Raw genomic sequence first — 18,857 nt, 5'->3', positions numbered from 1 at the left:
AGCCTTATATACGCATATATATCTCAAATGATGATGCTAATTGATGTGTTTGTTTAATTACAGGCAGCGTTCTCTGAAGACCAGATTATAGGTGAGTGATGTTTGTTGTGGAGCGGCAGGAGTGGATGGGTGTGGCCAGCCACCACTATCCTCGCCCCTACATCCCCGCTCCTTCTTGGTCTTCCTGCTGTAGTTGTAGTTGTCTGCGCTGGTTGTAGCTTCTATATCTTAATCACAGTGTTCAACTTTATTATGTTGAAGGTTTTTTTTCATGTGAACGGGAAAGCCGGGCACAGAAGCATCCGTAATGTACCTTGAAATGTTTCTAGGACCAAACACACCTCCCCGACATTATTGAGGGTTGATAGATGTTAGTCTTCTTGTTTGAGGAGCTGTTCACTTGAGACAGTGAACACTTGTACCCAGCTGTGTCTGGGTACAAGTGACAGGATGAACAACCCAGCGGGTTTTCTTCCTATTGGGGAGTGTTGTACATGCTGCTATGGCGGTGTGTCCACTCACAGGATGATTGGCGCTGCCCAATAAACTCGCCCCTCGGGGCAAAATTTTAACATTTAAATTATATTTAAAATATAATTGTATATTCTCGTTAGCATGGGTTGGGATGGGATGGACCACGCTGACCAGGGCTGGGTGGGGCCCCTACGTTTGAGTTTGTCAAACTCATCACCGTCAAACTCAAACCATCGGTTAAAGAGAGATTCAAAGAGTGTCAGTTAGGAAGGGGTTCTGGTATTCCTGAAAATATCTATGGAAAACACCACCATGGAAGCCGCTAACACTGTTCATCTATGCTATATGTATCAGATGCATCATCACTAAACGCAGAAAACGATTCATCTACAGTATGTCATATCTAAATAAGTTGTAGATAGCATAGGATTGCAAGGGTGACGCTCAGAGCTACAACTGGTTACGTTCGCTGTATCGTCCTCATAGGTGCTGTATCATCCTGTAGGTAATTACAATCACTTAGGTAATTACACACACACACCCAAAGCACATTGTGAAAGCAAACACTATTCATTGTTTTAAAACTTGACATGATAGGGGAAGTAGAACAAGTCATTGCTTTAACCACTTAACTGCGCCAACCGAGTATTCTCGGTCGGTGGGAAACTGCGCCAACCGAGAAAACTCGGTTGCATCCGACATTTGTGTTAGGTCCTTATTGCGCCTAGCTTGACCAATATTGTGACCCTTATGTTATTCAAACAATAAGGTTTGAATTTCACCGACAGCGTTATCTTTCAACACCGCATCTGACAGGTGTGGGAGCCAGAGGTGCGTGCACCACCCATGGTTGCTCATTCAATACTAACCCAGCCAGCAGCCCTAGGGCATTCTGGGAATTTTTTCCAAGATGGCTGCCTCTGACTGGAGGTCCTAAGAGTTCATTTAGTACATAACCAACATCGTATGCATTTAGAATTGGTACCGAAAAATCAAAGATAGTTTTCTCGGTTGGCGCAGTTAAGTGGTTAAAGCAATGACTTCTGTTCTACTTCCCCTATCATGTCAAGTTTTAAAACAATGAATAGTGTTTGCTTTCACAATGTGCTTTGGGTGTGTATGTGTAATTACCTACAGGATGAGAGTTATACTCCTGGTGTCCCGTCTTCCCAGTACTCTTTGTAATATAATGCTTTGAAATTACTGGCAGTTTTGGCCTCCACCACCACACTTGTTCCAACCGTCTACAACTGTTTGCAAAAGAAACTTTTTAATATTTTTTTGGCACCTTTGTTTCCATAGCTTGAATCTGTATCCTCTTGTTCTTGAAGATGCAGAGGAATTCCTCTTGTCAATTTAGCTAGTTGCTGTTAGTATTTTGTAAGTGGTGATCATATCACTTCTTTCTTCTATCTTCTAGTTTTGGCATGTGTAAAGCCTCGTCTCTTCTCGTTACTCTAGTTTTTCAGTTCCAGGAGCCTCTTTGTAGTATGCTTTTTGCACCTTTCCAGTTTATTTATGGGCACATACAATTGCTGCATACTCCAATTTTGGTCTCAAACATAATGAACATTTTTTTTAATATTTCACCATCCATATAATTAAAAGCAAGTCTGAAGTTGGAAAGTGACGCATACGCTCTTCTCACGATGTTCTTTGTGTTCCTCTGGTGACAGTTTACTATCTAAAACCACTCCTAGATACATTCTTTATCAGAAGTCCTTAATTCCTTTCCACATAATTTGTACGTTTTTTTTTTTTTCCAAATCCATATTCCATAACATGGCATTGATTCACATTGAATCCATCTGCCAAATGTTGTTCCATACACTTTCGTCCAGGTCATCTTGAAGGGCATGACAATTGTCTCAAGTTTCCTATCTTCTCTAGTAGCTTGGCATCATGAGCAAAACATGTTACTATTTTTTTTTTTTTTTTTACAGGAAGGTACATTGACTTTTGAAAGTTCATAATAGCAGAGTTCATACATTCTTGCAAAGCCACTAACAGGCATAGTGTTTTGTGCAGAAACCATGCATTTCTATGGAAAAGGAAAGTGCTGAGCCTGCTAATAAGAGTCGGAAGTTGTCATCACTGTAGCTACCTTTAAAAATAAAAATAAATAAATAAAAAATAGCATGGACTATCATGGGAAATTTATTTTTCTCATTAGTCTGGTTTTGTTATATCAGACGATTCATTTGCTATACTGGGTATTTCTATTGCAAGTGGTGGATGGAAATCAGGTAGTGGCTGGATTTGAACAATCTTATTGTAGACTAAGTGGGTTTAGACCAGTAAATTTTTCCATAATGGGACGATGCTTCTGCTTTTGTTTTACACGTCTCACTGGGGTCTGTCTGAGTAGGCCTTCACTGTATTTTATTTGGAAATTTTTGCCAGTGTAATCTTTATGGCATCCTGAATCAAATTAATACTGTTTATTTTTAACTATGTGCTTCAGTCATTTTTAAGTGATTATTAAATTTGTGTATTTCATAGAAAATAATAATACCCTAAAACATTTGCAATTTCCACATTGCAGAATTTCAGGAAGCTTTCTGCATCTTTGACCAAAAGGGCGATGGAAAAATCCAGGTATCACAGATAGGAGAGGTGTTGAGAGCCCTTGGCCAGAACCCAACAGAATCGGATGTTAAAAAACTTTCCCATCAGCACAGACCAGGTGAGAAGCTCGGCTTGCTTGCAAGTGGTGTAAATGTATGTAAATTCATTCTTCTTGACGTCAGGCTGCGAGCAGCCGCGTCCAACAGCCTGGTTGATCAGTCTGGCAACCAGGAGGCCTGGTCGACGACCGGGCCGCGGGGACGCTAAGCCCCGGAAGCACCTCAAGGTAACCTCAAGGTTGACCAAATGGTATGGTAAAGTTGGTATGGCTGGTTGCTGGTATGGTAAAGTTGTCACTTAAAGTAAGTTATTGGTGTTCAAGACAAATTTTAAAATACAAATAATACTTTCACATAAAATTGAGGGTTGTATATCACACACAGACATTTGACTTGTAAAGTTACACAGGCTATGTCTGTAGATATAATACTTGTTTATATATAAACCAAAGTATGTAGGTGTGTGGATAAAGCACTATGTAAATTGTCTGGATTCCCTGTTACTAGTATCCAGATGGCAAGACTTTCCCTTATTTGTACTGTACTGAATAATCACGTATATTGCGAATATTCTTAGGCCTCATTCTTGTATCTTACCTGGTTTACAATGTTCTGCATCCCAGAGGAAGGGGGTCCCTAACCCCCTGCATCCCAAGGGAGTTAGGGGGGTCTAACCCCCCTGCATCCTAAGGGGTTAGAGCAGTCCCTATTCAGAGGGTTAGGGGGTCCCTATCCCCCTGCATCCCATGGGTTTACTTAGGGGGGTCCCTAACCCCCTGCATCCCAAGGGGTTACTTAGGAAGGGGATCCCTAACCCCCTACATCCCAGGGTGTTACTTAGGGAGGGGATCCCTAACCCCCCTGCATCCCAGGGGGTTACTTGGGGGGGATCCCTAACCCCCCTGCATCCCAGAGGGTTACTTATGGGATCCCTAACCCCCTGCATTCCAAGGGGTTACTTAGGCAGGTCCCTAACCCCCTGCATCCCAGGTTAGGGGGGGTCCCTAATCCCCTGCATCCCAGGAGGTTAGGGGGGGGTTTCCTGGCACTGGCTTCCTAAGAAACCAGATGCTGGCCCCAAGCACCCTAAATGGGAAATACTGATTGCTAAGGTCAGATATTAATATACAAAGTGGCATATTTGTCCATATCTACTTTTTAAGTCATTCAGTGAATTGTCCATTCTATTTTAAGGTGAACAAAAATTATCTGAATGATCCCCGTTTAGATTAGTCAACATACATAATACCTCAGTTTCTTGATTTTGTCCCAGATTGACTGGTAGTCATTGTTTGGCAACAGTCTGTTCACTTGTACAGCAAAAGGGCACTGGGGAAATATGTCTGTCCAATCCAACTTTAAAATATTGTAGCACCTCCAATATTGTGGGTCTCTACATTATCAATCAGTCTTTTGTGGGACACTGCATAAAAGGCGAATATTCTAGAATATTCTATTCTAAAGTCTAGATAATGTTACAATCTTTTGTGATACAGTATCACTACTCAAAAATCTTACATTGAATGTAATGATGTGCCTCTTTTGGGTCTTTTGGTGGCTCCCTAGCCACCAATAACTGTTAAGGCTAGACCATCTGACCAGATCTGAGTTATAACAGTTACCAGGGACAAGGGTGGGAATCTGACTCTCCCTCAACAGAGGCAAGGGACACAAGGTCATCCCTGACCAAAAGAAAAAACTATCAGAAAGGTTAAGCAAACCAAAACAAGTAACTGCATGGAAAAATATTGATAATGCTGATGCAAACTATGTACATGCTTGTTCCTGAACCAACCATTAGTTATCAACTCTAGCTCTTCACCAAATTAGCTGAGCTATCCACCAAATCCACCAGAGTACCCAAATGAGCCACAGAGACATTAGAAAGAATGTTTTCAGTGTCAGGGTAATTAACAAATGAAATGCGTTAGGTAGTGATGTGGTAGAGGCAGACTCCATACACGGTTCTAAATGTAGATATGATAGAGCCCAATAGGCTCAAAAATCTTTGTACCAGTTGATTGACAGTCGAGAAGTAGGGACCAAAGAGCCGAAGCTGAACCCCCGCAAGCACAGCTAGGCGAGCACAACTAGGTGCGTACCGGATGGTAGGGGCCCTGGTGACTTTGGGGGGTCCCAGCTAGCTGGTCAAAGCAAACCCTGAAAACCACAATGAAGGGTAAGAATGGGGAGTCAATGAATGAACCTACCAGAAAGGGGTATGTTGTTACATTTAATGCTGGATTCCTGGAAAACCTCCCTTCAGTGGTTTCCCAAGCTAACACACCACAAAGACCAAAAGGAAAGTGCTTTCCATGGGAAGAAGGGACAGGATAAGTACCGGGCTACATAACATAATGCCCCCAGCACTATTGGCATAAGACATCTTCCTTGAAGACCTCAGTCTATCAAATCTTAGCCACTGCACTGAACAAAGTGCCTCAAGATTCCTGATCAGGTGTGTGCAGTGTCAAATGGCACTTTTAGGTATAGGGAACTATTCAAAACTCGTGTGGGTACACGGGGCTCACATCCTGTGCCACAGGACTCCAGTAAACAGATGCCATCTTGAAGAAAAGTTGTCTGCATCCCTACAGGTTGAGAGCCTTAGTATTGAGAGAGCGACCCTGTCTCGTCACTTGATATTTGCTTAAATTATTACTGACATTGTACTGGTTTAATTTATCCTTGAATGATTAAGCATTTGTGGGATCAGCACTTGAAGCCTCGCCAGAAATTTTTTTGGTGTTAGAAATGTTATGTTGAGCCTTAAATTTTTCAACCCACCCATCACTTGCAGTGATATATTTTATACCTAATTGAATGGCAAATTTACTTGCTGCAACTTTAAGCTCTTCAAATCATATTCCACTGTCAATTGTGCGGTGCTGAATAAACCACTTATACATTGCAGCATCCAATTGTGGATACTGATCAGCTTTTACTGCTTTTCTTGAACATGAAGCACCAGAAGTAGCACACTGTAGTGCTTACATATTTTAATAGCATTTCCTTCTGGTTTTTTATATCACTTAATGTACTTTTGCCAATGTTAAACTCTGCTGCTGCTCGTGCATGAGAATATCCTTTGTCAAGTTTTTAATTAAATTAACTGCAGCTTTTGTGCAACCATCAGGCGCTTCCTTTGGGTAACTTCAGGCATTTTGTAAATTAAATTGAAGATCACAATTAACATTACTGTCTTTCAAAATTGAAGCTAACCATGCGAGTTCACAGTAAACAATGTGGAGACATGGCCTGGCACAGTACATTCATGTCTGTGAGAAAAAAATTACCTATTGTCTATAGGTACTGTAAATGGTATTTAACACTTTCGCCCGCCCGGCTAAGGTAAAAAAAAAAAATAGCGGTATGTGCGTCGCTTAAGCGTCGGAACAAAAATGTGTATACTCTTTTTACTCTCCTGACCTTAGTTCTAGAGCTACGTATTTAATTTTGGTATCAACGTGTTCGCAATAAAATTCTCTAGAAGAACATCAGTAAAAAAGATCACGAAAGGTATAGGGATACTGGCACCAAATAAATAACTACGTAGATGACTCGCCGTGAGCGCCCAACAGCAACAAAGTTTTTACTCATGGGATTGTTATCACCTCCACACTTGTCCTACAGCGTTAATTTTGGTATCGATGGACTCGCAATGAAATTCCCAACACGGTGATATGAATATAACCATAGAATAATGGTCGCGGCCCACCCGCAAGAGTGTGGGAAGTGGCGGAACTGTTACCCGGTATCGGTGACGGGACGACACATGTGCGATATGGCGCTTTGAAAGTTTATACTTATTTCACTGTCCTGACATTATTATTCTATGTACGTCATTCATTTTTGTGCCAATGTGTTCGCAATAGAATGTTCTATGAGCCCGTAGGTAAAAAAGATCAACAAAGCATAAGATGAATAGCGCCAAATATAAAACAACGCTGGAACATATCAGTGAGCGTCAAACACACACGAAATGTTTTTACTGTTATGTTTGTCAAGTTTATACTTGTTGCACAGTTATTTTTGGTTGTACATTGATCAGAATAAAATTCCCTAGACAGACATACGCATATAATACATGATATGGGGGAAGCATTACGAGTATAAACGGCTAAAGTTACCCACCTGCAACCCGTTTGGGACACTCGTGCAGACACACGCTACACCCAAAAAAAAATCTATGAAGGTTCGAGTCTACTTACGGCAGTTTATGTGATAGTGTTCATTCTGGTATCAAAATACTCGTTTCAGTTTGTAGTTCATGCGATTTTCAGAATCAACTGAATCGCTGGAGGTTCAACATTTGAGTCAGTCATCTGACAAAACCGTCTCGTTAAATGGCAGTGTGCCAGACATCTCGGGTTCTGATTCGGTTGCTGCTTCAGCTTGAGGTGTTGAAGTGAACAAAGGCCGCCTCACACCAGATGGTCCGGGAGTTTGCATGGCGTCAGCATAGGCAGGACCTGTTATCATTTATGTCTGGAGTGTGCTGCAAGTGTTGAGATACTGTTGCTGTTTGAGGCCAATCTTCCGGGTCCCAGCGCAATAGGGCCCAAATTGCCACCTCGTGGAACTGTAGCAATGTTAGCTTTTTTTGATCAGTTGTTGTATTTGTACAAAACAAAGGCATTATGCAATGCCATTTGCAGGAAATAAAACGTTATCTTTTTGGTCCACTTGTGAGTTTTCCTGGTAAAATGGTAATACCATTTGATCGAAGTGGTCCACACCTTTTATGAACTTATTGTACCATGCAGCCTAGTGGTGAGAAAGAAAACCTCATGGCGCGCAGTTTGAAACAAACCCAAAGTAAATCGGATTAAAATTTAATTTTATACAAATATTTTTTTGAGGACATCATTTTATGTCCACATTGCGGAAGCGGGTTACCTGGTTGATACCTGGTTGATGGGGTTCTGGGAGTTCGTCTACTCCCCAAGCCCGGCCCGAGGCCAGGCTCGACTTGTGAGAGTTTGGTCCACCAGGCTGTTGCTTGGAGCGGCCCGCAGGCCCACATACCCACCACAGCCCGGTTGGTCCGGCACTCCTTGGAGGAATAAATCTAGTTTCCTCTTGAAAATGTCCACGGTTGTTCCGGCAATATTTCTTATGCTTGCTGGGAGGACGTTGAACAACCGCGGACCTCTGATGTTTATACAGTGTTCTCTGATTGTGCCTATGGCACCTCTGCTCTTCATTGGTTCTATTCTACATTTTCTTCCATGTCGTTCACTCCAGTACGTTGTTATTTTACTGTGTAGATTTGGTACTTGGCCCTCCAGTATCTTCCAGGTGTATATTATTTGATATCTCTCTCGTCTTCTTTCTAGTGAGTACATTTGGAGGGCTTTGAGACGATCCCAATAATTTAGGTGCTTTATTGCGTCTATGCGTGCCGTATATGTTCTCTGTATTCCCTCTATTTCAGCAATCTCTCCTGCTTTGAAGGGGGAAGTGAGTACTGAGCAGTACTCAAGACGGGACAACACAAGTGCCTTGAAGAGTACAACCATTGTGATGGGATCCCTGGATTTGAAAGTTCTCGTAATCCATCCTATCATTTTTCTGGCTGTCGCAATATTTGCTTGGTTATGCTCCTTAAACGTTAGGTCGTCAGACATTATTATTCCCAAATCCTTTACATGCTGTTTTCCTACTATGGGTACATTTGATTGTGTTTTGTACTCTGTATTATGTTTAAGGTCCTCATTTTTACCGTACCTGAGTACCTGGAATTTATCACTGTTAAACATCATGTTATTTTCTGATGCCCAGTCGAAAACTTGGCATCAGAAAATAACATGATGTTTAAGGCAAAACAGGGTAGGCGAAACAGGACTCCAGGTTATGTCCTGATCCGCATAAAGTGTTAATTAACACTTTCCCCACTCGGTGGCGCACGAGCGTGTCACTAAGTTTTGTTCGGGTTCAGCAAGGGTGACACTGGCGGGCGTCACGAGAATAAATATTTGTATAAATTCCAATTTCGATCCGATCTACTTGGGGATAGTTTAAAAATGTTCGCCATGAAATTCACGTTTTCTCTAATAGCCAAAGAGCTTATTTGGGAGAATGGCATGGCAGTGAATCATCGTGGTAAAACAATTGTATTATTGACATGACACGTATGATCGACGTAGTTTTTATATTTGTTGCAGGTCGAACGCATCCTTGTGACGTTTTATACTTATGTTCTTCTAGAACATTCTATTGTGAACACATTGGTACAAAAATGAAATACGTACATCGAAAAATGTCAGGACAGTGAATTGAATATACACTTTTCAATGCGGGTTTTGCCGATATGCCGCCACTGGTAACACTTCGGCCACTTCCCAACACTCTTTTGGGTCGGTGTCAACATTGATTCTATATTTATATGCATATGTCCGTGTAGAGAATTTTATTGCGATTTCAGTGATACCAAAATTAACCCTGTAGGACAAGTGTAGAGCTGACAACCCTGAAGATAGTAGAAACATTTCGTTGCTGTCTGGCGCTCACGGCTAGTGATCGACGTACTTTTTTATTTGGTGCTGATCTAACTTATGTTTTGGTGACATTTTATACTTATGTTCTTCTAAAACATTCTATTGGGAACACATCGGTACAAAAATGAAATACGTACATCGAAAATTAACGTCAGGATAGTCACAAGAGTATACACTTTTAAATGTTGCCGCTCGATCGCCGAAACGCTCATTTCAGTTGGGGAAAGCTTTTTTTTCATATACCGTTTTGCGAAAGTGTTAATAAGAAAACAACAAATTTTGCTTAATAGTTTCAAAATATTTTATTAATAATTTATAATTTTCTTCGTTAAACTGTGTCATTTTAAAAGAAAGTTAAGATTTAATTTATGACTGGACAATTGAGGCCGGTGGCCTGTTGCCATGTGAGGGGCCCACTGATGCCAAAACAAACTCAATATCGATTGCCAGAGTGGTATATAAGCTCCAGATACCGGTCTCCCAAACCGGTCGATAGAACTGGCAGATCAGTAAATAAGAGGCTGTTAAATCGAGTGGATACTATTCTTCGTCTGTCGTTCCGGTGGGCTAACAGAATGGTGACATACTTCATTGTGCCAACCCATTTTTCTATGGGCATACAAATCTGGGTTCAGTTTAGGCATTTTTCACTCAAATCTGTACCATGCCATTCTGTCAGCCGTTTTGATTGTACAGCTTTGAAGAGATTGGCCTTGGATTAGCTGGATCTTTGGGTTTTGGGATCAGCACTGTTTACCATATTCCAAACTGTTGGCCTGGTTTAGGAAGTCCAGGCTAAATTTATTAATTTTATTAATTTTACTAAATTTATTAAGCTTAGGTAGGCAGCATCTTCCTCAAGCTGAGTTTCTTTATCATTTTATAGGTTATTTTGTAGTTTCCGGGGGATGTACCTTCAGAGTTTTCTTAGCCCGGCTGATCTCATCTAGTGTGAAAGGGGATTATCAGTGTTGGTCTTCTCCACATGCTGTTCGAATTCTGTGCCACCTTTCTTCCTCTAAGCCTTTCTGCACTACTAGTACTTCGGATGGAAGCTGATTACTGGTTGCTCTTTCTATAGATTTAGTTGCTGGTACTTCGGCTTCCTGTTAGGGATCTTTAACAGGATCCTTCTTGTTAAGGATACTTAGGGTAGGGGGGGGGCTTTTGGTGGTCTTCTGGTGCACATGTTCTTTGACTTCAGAGAGTAGGGTTCTGTTGTGATTACTTGACTGCTTTTTGTTTAGCTTCCTTGTGCAGTTGTCTATGATTGAGTTCTGTGACTCATTTACCAGTGATCTTTGAGGTGTCTGGTGGATTGTTTTTCAGTGGAATTGAGTGGTTGGCTGCACTTTGAATTGCTTTCACAAAATCTTGTTCTACCTGATAGTCTCTATGGGAACAACATTGTCTATGCCACTCTAAGATAAAGCTTTGAAAGCTCACCTAATGGTACCCACCCCACCTCCACCTTTGCAAGTGGAGGTGGGATGGGTAGTTTTAACTTTAGGTCAATTTGAACCCCATAGTGAATGCTTGGGAGTGTGGGCTCTACTAACCATGTTGCTGTGTCTGAGGAAGGCTGAAATGAAGGTAAGGTCTAATCTATCTCCTTGGATGTGGGTGCGTTCATCCTTGTTTAGAATATGAATTTCTGATAGCTGGTAGAGAAAATGTGCTACGTGAGTGCCAACCTCATTTCTTGTATTGGGGCCCAGTGCCACATGAATATTGAAATCACCAACAATTATTGTGTTTGAGATGGTGGCATGTCCAAATAATGCTGAAAAATCCATTTCTGCACACGAGATCTGTAAATATTGAACACTAAGTTTGTCTTAGCTCGGTGGATATTCTCATAACCTCTGTCCCCGGCCTACAATCAGATGGGTTGGGTGGGCTTGGAAATCAGGGGCCAGATTCACACAGCAGTTACGCAAGCACTTACGAACCTGTACATCTTTTGTCAAGCTTTGGTAGCTTTGTTTACAATTATTACAGTTAATGAGCTCCGAAGCACCAGGAGGCTGTTTATAACAATAACAGTTTATTGGGAAGTTTTCTTGCTTGTAAACTGTTTAATAAATGTAACCAAAGCCGTCAAAGATTGAGGAAAGACGTACACGTTCATAAGTACTTGCATAACTGCTTTGTGAATCTGGCCTCCAGGTCATTTTTCGCATAGATGGCACATCCCCTTTATTGCCCATTGATCCATGGCAGGAAGAAGCCTCAATAGCCTGAGATCTTAGGTTCTAATGTCTCAAAGCAAGCTCTCCTGTAGTAGCATGATATGCATGCCTTTGGTTGCTGTTATGCATGGCAAGTGCTGCAATTTTTTGTGCAGCCCTTGTGCATTCCTTTGCTGGACATGGTCCTCTTGGGGTGTTAGAACATGTTAATATTACTGTGCAATCCATAGAGGTAGTCAGATGAACTCGCCACAGAAGTTGGAAATGGAGTTGAGGATCTTGGTGTACTTTTGTACCTTGATACATAAAATTTTTATCAAGGGTGCTTTCTTGACTACCTGTTTTTTTGTGTGGGGTAGATTAATTTGTTCTGCCGTGTGTCCTAAAGGTGGTGATGTCGTTTGTTTGAATTTCCTAAGGTTATCCTCGGTTGTCTTTAGAGTTTGTGGATTGCGTGATACTATGTTTCACTAACAAGATTTGGACCAATTGTGACCATGGCTTTAAGTATTGGCTAGAGGGTGTCTAATAGTGTGGAAGCATTACTTCTGGTTTTGGTGTGTGTTTATTGGTTGGTCTGTTATCTGCTGTGCTGGTTTGGGGTCTGTTTACATTTTGGCCTTGTTTCTAGAAATTCCTCCATTCCGTGCCTTCATTGCTCTGAGTGTCCTTGCTAGGTGCAACAAGTGCGACTACATTGGATTATTTTTTTTGGGGGGGGGGAGAGAACAATGAACTTTACACTCCAGGTCAACATAAATTTAGAGAGGAAAGATCCTGTCTTTTGCAATTGCTAAACTACTATGACAAAATAATGGGAGCATTAAAAGAAAAGTAAAATGCAAATGTTGTGTTCATGGACTTTGCATTTGATAAGTGTGGCCATGGGGTGATAGCCCATAAAATGGGATCAAAAGGATTAATGGCTAAAGTAGGACATTGGATTTTAAATATTGTCACAGAAGGTAAAGAGTAACAGTCAAGCAAATAAAATAAAAGTCCAAGTGCAAAGAACAGCTGTGTTCCCCATGGCACAGTCCTTACACCACTGCTTCTTCTCATTCTCATAATATAGACAAAATACAAGGCATAGTTTCATGTTATCGTTTGCAGATCATACAACAATCAGCATGAATATTACTTCTGTAAAATACACTTGTATGTAGAATACACACAAACTGCAAGACAATATAAATAAAATCATCAGTTGGGCAACAGACAATAACATGTTTACCCCCTGTACTGTGCCCCTGTTTATAGCTGGAATCCCCCGGTGCTTATGAAAAATATCAGAAAAAATAAAATGTTTAAAATGCATTCCCTGATCAGAGAAAAAAAAAATACCTGTGACTTTGGCATGTCACAGCTACATACTTTTCCATGTGTAAAGAATGGAAATTTTTAGTCACAATTCATAAGCGTTCATGCAGCAATTGCTCCAGCCTTGCCACAGGGAGGGAGTTGCCGAAAAGATATTTTTAGATAAATATTTCATTCTCTGATTTTTCTCTGGTATTTTGCAGTAATAATATTCAATAGTGTCATTTGAGAAATTTATATAATAAAATGTGTGGAATATCGGATTGTTGAAATATATTTGGGATATGTGCATAATATGTGCTTTGAATAACAAGACAAGCTGCTGCTTGCTGTTATTACGCTATATATGCATGTCGTGTGCAATTCTACATTTGCATGGACCATTATGAGCTAAACGTTCTGGTGGGTATAATAATCTTGTAACAAGTTATCAAGAGACCTTGATAACTTGGTATATAGACCTTGATATATAGACAAGGTATATAGACCTTGCTCTGCATGTTTCGCATGAAATTGTAACTGCATGCATTGAAAATATACAGGGGTACCTCAGTTTTCGTAGTTAATCCATTCCCAGAGATGGTATGAAAACCGAAACTAATTTTCCCATAAGAAATAATGTAAATTGAATTATTCCGTTCCACACCCCCATATATATTGACTAAAAAATACATTTTATACAGATTAATACTCTTGGGTACCTTACCTTTATCGAAGACTCATGTTGGCATATAGAAGGCAGTGAGGGAGGGGGAGAGGTGTTAGTGTTTGAAAGGGGAGTCCCTTTCCATTATAACAGCAGTAATGACATTTCTGGGGTACACTCAAGTTTTGCAGGCATTCCACTAGGACCTGGTTGTGGTTCACTGCTCTCTTGTCCTACTAAGATCTGTATATAGACACTTGTTTTTCCTTATGTTTTAACACTTGCTGTAGTGAGACATCACATTTTCATTATGGATGATCTTGTTTTTCCTCTATCGTCATCCTCACAACTTTTTTCTTCGGTTGAACATTACCACTGACTTTCTTGGAACCCATGGCATGATACATAATAAGAACTTATGTTCAGAAACCAAAAAAGCACAAAAACAATGAAATTCTTCACAGTATTCATGAGCGATCATCACTAGGCGGGAGACACTGGTAAACTGAAGCTCCACGTTTGCGGTGAACCCGCACGTGTATGAACAAACTCCGAGCACCGAGGCAAACGAGTATCAAGTGAATTGATGCATTTGGCTGCAATATCTTTTTTTACCATAAAATGTATAGAAGATAAATGTGCAGATATATTCGTGTCACTAATATGAGTTCAGTATTATATTCTCTAAAACAATAAAATGTACTGTTTTTGCTGTTATTATTCAATATATACACACATGGTAATGAAAATCCAACCACAGTATACTGCCACATGCTACCAGCAGACGACACCCCCTGACTTGGCAAAATGCCTCATATACTATGCATATTGCTAACACTAGTCACAACACTATCAGAATTTTGGTCACTAAATCATGAATATGAATAATTTTTCACAAGCTTATTTTCTATAGGAACGTGAGATACCAGTTCTTTCTTAACCCTTGTATGGCGCCTGGCTATTTAGCATGTCACCCACAGGCGCATACCAAAAAAAAAAAATTTTTCTTCTAAACCTGTTAATTTGTCTTCACTGATCATGGGAAAAATAATAATAAAAAATCGTAAGTGGCATATATTGCCCACTATAGAGTGGGGAAGTCTGGCAAAAAACAGGCGCTGACTCAGCGTGCGTCCCAGACGGTCTGTTGCTCGCCAGCTGTCAGACCGGAGTTGCCACAGAGATAATTACCTAATTATTTCAATGTCTCTGATTTTTCGTAGTCTTTTTGCTGTAATATTATTCAATAGTGTGTAGTGTGATATATTTATATAATAAAATAGTGAATCATCGCTGTACTCAAAAATATGGTGTGCATATTGTTGATTCAATTATGTTCATCAAACAGTGAACAAATACTTTGTCGGTTATTACACTATACACAGGTTATATATAAGTATCTGCATGTTTTGTTCACCATAACAAACCACTAAGTTGCTATTATGAGTCAAAAAGTAACGAGGAGTGACCGCCACACACCAGCCAGCCATTCGCTACCACTCGCTCCCTCAACACTCGCCCACATTCTCCGCCCACCATACTGTTTTTTCTTTTATTCGCTTTTATATAGACGTTATATATAAGTATCTACATTCGTGTTCACCATAACAAACCACTAAGTTGGTATGCTGAGTGGCAGTGGCAGCCCACCACTGGCTGCCACTCCCTCCCTCACCTCACCTGACTTGCCACCATTCTCCTCCCACCATACTGTTTTTGCTTTTATATACAGAGGTTATATACAAGTATTTACATGTTTTGTTCACCATAACTGTACATCTAAGCTTGTATGGTGAGTAAAGGCACAAAGACGTAGCTACTCACACAGTCAGCTGGTGGTGGCCGCCCTCAAGGCCAGACGCACTAATATTTCTCCTCCAACAATACTGTTTGTGGTGTTATTGCGCTATATACACATAATATATATAAGTATCTACCTGTTTTATTCACCATACTTGTACAAGTAAACTGGTATGGTGCCCAAAGACCATAGTGGACACCAGTAAACAACATAAGTCGTGCAGACGACGCTCCTCCCTCACCAAAATGGCAGCTCCCAACCTACGCCTATTGCTGTTATTACACTCGATACACACGTTATATATAAGTATCTACATTTGTGTTCACCCAACCCGTTCTCGCAAATTTAATAAGTCAATATTGACTTATTAAATATGTGCATAGCTGACATACTTAACATAATAGATACCCTTAAAAAGATTCATAGAAAACCCCGACCTTACCTAACCTTGTTAGTATCTTAAGATAAGCATCTTATTGCTTCGTAATTACAATTATTACCTAACCTATAATAGGTATAGGTTAAGTAATAATTGTAATTATGAAGCAATAAGATGCTTATCTTAAGATACTAACAAGGTTAGGTAAGGTCGGTGTTTTCTATGAATCTTTTTAAGGGTATCTATTATGTTTAGTATATCACCTATGCACGTAGTTAATAAGTCAATATTGACTTTACGAATTTGCGAGAACGGGTTGGTTCACCATAGCGAACCACTAAGCTGGTATGGTGAGTGCAGTCAATAAAAGGTGGCCACACACAGTCAGAAGACAACGCCACCACCCTCCCTCTCACAGCATTACTCCTCCCTCCATGGAGTACAGCGCTAAAAATCACCACAACCCTGCTATTATCAGAATCCTGGTCAGTTTTATCAGTCAGGGGTCTTCTGTAATAATATCATCGCTAAATAATAGTAAGAACATGTGTATTATGGCATTTTTAGGCGATGCTGTGGTCACAAGCTGAACAGCAGTGCTGTGAGCTCATGCTGTGTGCGTCAGGCTTGGTAGCTCACTCGATACTGAGGCCCCACACACCCGGGAATTTGGCCCACGATTTAAAAAAAAAATGGCGTCTGTTTACAAGAGCCCTGATGGTGTGGTGAACCCCGTGTATCCGCGGACCGTTTAAATCTTGTGCGGGACTCCAAAACATCATATGATGCCAAGCTCAAGTTACTGCAAGTCACTCAACGCATCATATGATGTCTTGCGCAACTAAAGGGTTAATTGCCTGTCTAATGTCAAATTCTAAGTGATCCTTTCTATTCTTGAGTTCCAAACATACTTTGATTGTTTCCACTTTCCAATCCTCTATTACCTACTTCCATTTGAGTTGCCCATTAATTTTCTCTTGGAAATTCCTTGCCTAACTATTTTTTGGCTGGCCTGTTAGTTTCTCTTAATTCTTGTCCATATGTCATTTTGTTTATTTCTTCAAATTCATTCCCCTTCATTTTCCATGTTTCATTAACTCCCTGGGTGTCAGTATTGATGGGTATTAGTGTGTGTACTTTTGAAGTGTGTAATAATTTTTTTTTTTTCCAGAAGAGAGAATCAGCTTTGAGGTTTTCCTGCCTATTATGCAGACCATCTCACGCCAGAGACCAGTTGATACAGCTGATGATTTCATCGAGGGTCTTCGTCATTTTGATAAGGATGGAAATGGCTACATCTCTTCAGCAGAACTTCGCCATCTGATGACTCACTTGGGTTTGTAGATATATGATTATTCTGTCTGTATCTATAGGGCGGGCCATTGCCTTACTTCCTTCAGGGATTACCCAGCAGCAGCAGTTTCTCCAGGAGGTTATGTCAAATTTTTAATCTTCCAAGCTTTCTGACCCCTGGAATATACTCGGAATTGGTTCTAAGAGTTTTACTCCTCACTTTTATATATTGTACTAATGTTGCCTCCTAGATAGACTCAGTCTTGTAAAATATGATCCCCCCCCCCCCCCCATTCATCCCCTAGTAAACCCTTTTCATTACTTGATTCTAAGGCATCGAACTTAACATGCTTATACCACTTAGGTTTCACACACTTCACTAGTCCACATTTTGATGTCTTGCCCCTTTTTACTGATATGGCCATATTATTACTACAGTATATGTCCAAGGTACATAAGATAGTTTTCTCGCTTCTTGTGCTTGTACTCTAGAGCACTCCCCTTTCCATACCAAAATTTTACTTCCAAATGGATAGCTCTGGGGAGCCCCGTCGGCTCCCTGGGGCTATCCAGGCTGAATGGATATGTATAACTTTCTGGCATTGTATCAATGCCAGAGTAGAGGGAGGCTCAGACGGCATTGCAGGTTCTTTTGGGGTGGCAACTTTGAGCATCTCAAAGCTTGTTTGTTCGCTCCTGCCATTCCGCGGGATGTTGGTGTGATGCAGCTTCATGTGCAGGTTCCTTCCCTTTCGGCTGCCTTTGTTGCGGAGGATTTGCGTACACATGGCCTGCTTGGCTTTGCGTTTCTTTTCCCCCCCCTCCTTGAGCTGTCCTCAGATTGACCTGAGGTAGATGTGGAGGAGCTTGGTGCCACCTCTGGGTCTGGTGCATTGTCTGAATTGTTGTGGCTATTCGCGCCGCTCCTGCGGGATGCGTTTCACGTTTTTTTTCTTCTCGACTTGCGTGTCGGCAAGGGGTGCTTGCTTCTACTTTAGAATCCACTTGGGCCTTGGCTCTTTAGTTGTCTTTGCCTTTTTGTCCTCTGCTGTTTGCTGAGTCTGTTGTGGTGCAGTATCTACAGGCGGCTTAGACTACTTGCCGTCCTAAGTCCGACTTGTTAGTTCTCCGGGGGGCTCATTAGGGGCCTTCCCTGGAAGGGTTGTGGCAAGGCTTGAGGTTCTTCCCATCGTGGTAGGCCAGTGGTACCAGATTCGGGGCAGGCGCATCCTCTGGTTCTGTCTTTTTCTGGTCAGTGAGGGGATCGCCCTGTGAGCTGCTTAGGTTCTCGTATGGTGCATCGGCCCTTTCGCGGTTCATCTCATTGATGGGGCGATGGGGGGGTCTATTTCGCTCCGTTCGCTCGTGCCAGGTCCCACGCTTTGTGGGCCTTTTGGGTTGCTTTGTGCAGCCTGCGGTGTTATTGGGTGACTACTCCTTCGGGGGGGGGGGGGGGGCTGGCAGGGCAGGCCTCTTCTCTTGCGCTCTGCCGAGTTGTCTCTAAGTGGGTTCACTTGGGCATGGTCAAAAAAAGACCTCGTCCCTTAGGTGGGTTTCCTGCCTGTTTCCAGTCCTGAAACGGGACTGCGCGGACCTCCGGTTCATTCTGGACTTGTCCTATCTGA

At 41.4% G+C, this 18,857-nt stretch overlaps 1 protein-coding gene across 1 annotated transcript in view; it reads left to right on the top strand.

The window, feature by feature from the left end:
• Mlc-c (Myosin light chain cytoplasmic) overlaps window positions 1-18,857 on the top strand; it is a 41,381-nt gene that overhangs the window by 207 nt on the left and 22,317 nt on the right. Inside the window, exons 2-4 of the mRNA XM_045761911.2 lie at window positions 64-91; window positions 3,020-3,160; window positions 17,111-17,275. Coding sequence (XP_045617867.1) covers window positions 64-91; window positions 3,020-3,160; window positions 17,111-17,275 — 334 coding nt within the window. The remainder of the gene's footprint in view (window positions 1-63; window positions 92-3,019; window positions 3,161-17,110; window positions 17,276-18,857) is intronic.

Source organism: Procambarus clarkii, chromosome 42 (genome assembly GCF_040958095.1).
Source record: "Procambarus clarkii isolate CNS0578487 chromosome 42, FALCON_Pclarkii_2.0, whole genome shotgun sequence".
NCBI lineage: Eukaryota > Metazoa > Arthropoda > Malacostraca > Decapoda > Cambaridae > Procambarus > Procambarus clarkii.
The sequence above is the reverse complement of the archived record's forward strand: the minus strand, read 5'-3'. Positions and strand labels throughout refer to the sequence as shown.